We start from the raw sequence: 3,862 nt of genomic DNA, 5'->3' as shown, positions 1-3,862 counted from the left end.
CTTGCACATCACCACCTGCAGTTTCGTGGCTCCCTGGAACGGTCTGAGCTTAGCTCAGCGCCGGGGCTTCACCAAGACCTACACTGTTGGCTGTGAGGAATGCACAGTGAGTACCTGGACCCTGACCTCCAACGGGAGATCCTTCCGGGGCCCTTCCCTAAATCGTGGGCTTGTTTCTTGCTCCCTCTGGCTATTCTGTGTCCCTGTGGCTGCTCCCAAACCCTAAGGGCTGTCCCTGATCTCTCTTGCTATTTCCCCAAGCCCGAGACTGCACCCTTACAAATTCTGGCTGCTCCCTTGCCCTGTGTCCAATACCGTGTGATCGCCTGTCCCTGGTCCCTCTAACTCTCCCTTGTTACTATTCTGTAATCCCACTCTCCATTCCTGAGCCCCTGGGATTGTTTCTTGGTTCCCCAGAATGTTCTCCAAGAACCCAAAGTGCTGTTCCCTAATCCCACTGACCCTTCCTCAGCACATCTGCTTGTTGCTCTGCAGCTCTGACTATTCCAGACACCAGAAGGTGTTACATTGACCTCCTGGCTAGTCTAAGCCCGTTCCCTGATGGCTCCTGATGGCCTCTGAGCCCAGTGACTATCTTGGAGCCCCACTGGCTATTCCTGTGCTTAAACTCCTTAGCCGCCAACCGGGTGGGGCCCCTTACTACTGTCAGTTTTTCCCTGTCCTTTGGGATAATTCCCCAGGTGACCTGCCTGACTGACCCCCAGAGCCTGGAAATTCCCCAGCCACCATTCCAGGACACTGATTTACTGGCTTACTGTTACCTTGCAGGACCCAGTGACATTTCCCTCAATGGGAGGGGCTGTCCTGGGGTATGGACTTAGGTGGGGTGAGAGCAAGTGTCCCCAGCGGCTCAGTGTTGAAAGCTGAGGAGAGGAAGTTCTGCTCCATTGGGGAGGCAGGGAGAAACCCTCAGTGATGTCTCCCTCCTCCCTTCCAGGTGTTTCCCTGTTTATCCATCCCCTGCAAACTGCAGAGTGGCACTCATTGCTTGTGGACGGACCAGCTCCTCCAAGGCTCTGAAAAGGGCTTCCAGTCCCGTCACCTTGCCTGCCTGCCTCGGGAGCCAGGGCTGTGCACCTGGCAGTCCCTGCGGACCCGGATAGCCTGAATCCTGCCGGAGAGGAAGCTGAAGCCTGCGCAGTGTCCACCCTGTTGCCACTCCCATCTTTCTTCTAGACAATGAAATAAAGAGTTACCACCCAGCAGACACTGTTTCCGTGTAGTGCCTGGGAACAAACCCATGTTGCTGATGACCTGGTGTGAGCGCCCTGGGACCAGTGGGGATGAGGGATGCCAAATGTTGGGTTTTTATATTTTACTTAAATTCTGATGTACTGGTAGTAATTCTCGACATTGGCATTAGCACTGATGATCTGCAACAGCAGTAATGGTCACTGAACCTGCATTATCAACCGTAACCTTTGAATAATTTCTCCAGTTAATACTTTAAAACATTTTCCTATACTGATTTCCAATTGCTATTTGCCCAGGGCTTTCTAGTTATAAATTCTCCCACAGCTGACAAATCACTGCCTTATTGGGAATTCCCCATTCACACATCTTGCCAGCTGACAAAGTCATTGACAAATGCCCTACCAATTGGCAAATGGCTCTCATTGCCCCAAGCACAGTCCTGATGTTGTCCAGTGAGGATACCCCATCCAAACATGTGGGTGTTACTGTCCCCACCCTCAGGTTTTGTACCATGAGCCTGAAAGGGGACCCAGGGCACCCAGAATCCCACAGTAACCCAGCTGGGGACTTGGGAAGAAGGGGTGACCCTGGCTCCCCAGCCACGGCTGTAGGACATTCCTTGGAAGGGGCTGTTTGGGGCAGAGGAGAGGTGGGATGGAGAGAAGATATGAGCTAAAAATCCCCAAGCTCTGCCCTCCTCCCTCCCCTACTTCTCCCCTCACTCCTCTAACCAACTTCGAAGGAAATACTGACAGCAATGAAATGCAGGTAGGGTTCAAAATCAAGACCAGTCAGATATGCCGGCCCATACCCTGCACACACCTCCCTCAACCCAACTGTCCCCTCACCCAAACTAGGGTCTCTAGACTCGACTCTCACCTTTCTGGATCATCCTTCCTCTAGAAAAACTGAGTGAGAGACCATCCAAATACTCCTCTCCGAGGCCTTCCTACTCCCACAGCGGGGTCCAGTCCCTGGCTCCTGCCTCTCATACTCCAAAGGTCTTGACTCAAGTGAGGCCCTTGGGAACTAGAATTCCAGACTGGTGCAAACATTCAATGGAGCACCTGTGTCCTCCTGACCTGAACCTGCTTGAAAAGGGCCCCAATATATCTCCTTCAGTAAAGAAAAGGACCCCCAAATTCCCTCTCATCACAGTACCCACTGCTCTTACCGATAAGAACCCAGGTCTCCTCCAGGGCATCCTAGGTTACCAAGCACAGCCCCCTGGATCTTCTGTGGTCCTGTCCCAGAACCTTTTACACTCCTGGGAGGTTACCCCATGGCCCAAATTATGTCCCAGATGGGAATGGGCAGATTTTGAACACACAGTACTTAGCCACTTGAGCAGGGAATGCACACGCAGCAACAATTTCTGTATGAACATCTATACCTTGGTTATGCCCTTGGAGGGTCTGAACCTTGTCTACTGAAGGGGGCCAACCACAGCCTTTGCTGATGGGCACAACTGTAAGGGAAGGGCCCGGGCCCTGGTTCATCCCTGGTGACCTTGTCAATGTTCCCTCAGCTGCCTGCAAGAGTCTGACAGCTCCTGGCAATTCACCAAAACTTAGTGTCAGCTACCTGCACTCTTAAGCTGCTCCCTAGCCTCAGGGCCCATTTCCTAAGTCCTCACCTCTTCCAAGCCCTGAGGGGAAGGTGAAGTAGCAGGGGAAGGATGGAACCCACTGTGGAGTTCGTTCTGCCGACCTGTCTGCCTTGCAGGTCAGCCCTTTGCCAAGTGCAATGCAGCACGGACAGGGAGGACTGGTGCCTCAGGGGACACAGAGTCTAGAAGAGCAGATGAGGTGACCTCCCCCAGAGACCTGGCATGAGCTCCTGGCAGGATCCGTAGCCCTGGGCTCATTACATTCCCCATTGCTCTTGTAGAACATCTATTAAAATGGGTCAAATGAGCATCCTCCATCCCCAGCATTCGGGGTGTCTGTGGGTGGATCTCTGTTTGGGAGAGACTCCGTGACAGCTGAGAGGAAGCTTGGAGGGGTCACAGCCATGTTTGGTATGCAGCATGGGACCCAGCTCAGTGGGGAGCCTGGGGGCCAGTCCTTCTCTCACCTGAGCCTCAGTCCTTCCCCCTTAAACATGGGCGCCACAGTCCTGGCCCAGAATCTTTCAGAGGCTTGTGGTGGGGTTGGAGGATGTTTACGGGGTGTCTTTGCCCCTTGGATATTTTTTGGGTCAAAACACAGGAAATGGGCCTGGCACAGTGGCTGATGCCTGTAATACCAGTACTTTGGGAGGCCGAGCCGGGCAGATCACGAGGTCAGGAGTTCAAGCCCAGCCTGGCCAACATGGTTTCCATCTCTCCTAAATATATAAAAATTAGCCAGCTGTGGTGGCGCATGCCTATGGTCCTAGTTACTTGGGAGGCTGAGGAACAAGAATTGCTTGAACCCAGGAGGTGGAAGCTGCAGTGAGCTGAGATCATGCTACTGCACTCCAGCCTGAGGGATAGAGCAAGACTCTGTCTGGAAAAAAAAAAAAAAAAGAAAGAAAGAATAAAAAAGGCCTGGCATCCTGGCATGGTGGCTCACGCCTGTAATCCCAGCACTTTGGGAGGCCAAGGCGGGTGGATCACAAGGTCAGGAGACCGAGACCATCCTGGCTAACAAGGTGAAACCCCGTC

At 53.1% G+C, this 3,862-nt stretch overlaps 1 protein-coding gene across 1 annotated transcript; it reads left to right on the top strand.

Moving 5' to 3' along the window:
* Positions 1–4: 4 nt before the first annotated feature.
* LOC111532888 (metalloproteinase inhibitor 1) lies at positions 5–1,226 on the top strand (the record flags this gene model as incomplete). The annotated part of the gene is made up of 2 exons (XM_023199852.1): positions 5–106; positions 959–1,226. Coding segments are annotated over 2 exons (273 nt in total), but the record flags the coding sequence as incomplete, so codon positions are not given.
* Positions 1,227–3,862: the final 2,636 nt, after the last annotated feature.

This window comes from Piliocolobus tephrosceles, unplaced genomic scaffold (assembly GCF_002776525.5).
Source record: "Piliocolobus tephrosceles isolate RC106 unplaced genomic scaffold, ASM277652v3 unscaffolded_11580, whole genome shotgun sequence".
NCBI lineage: Eukaryota > Metazoa > Chordata > Mammalia > Primates > Cercopithecidae > Piliocolobus > Piliocolobus tephrosceles.
Note: the sequence above shows the minus strand (reverse complement) of the source record. Positions and strands in the feature narration are given on the sequence as shown.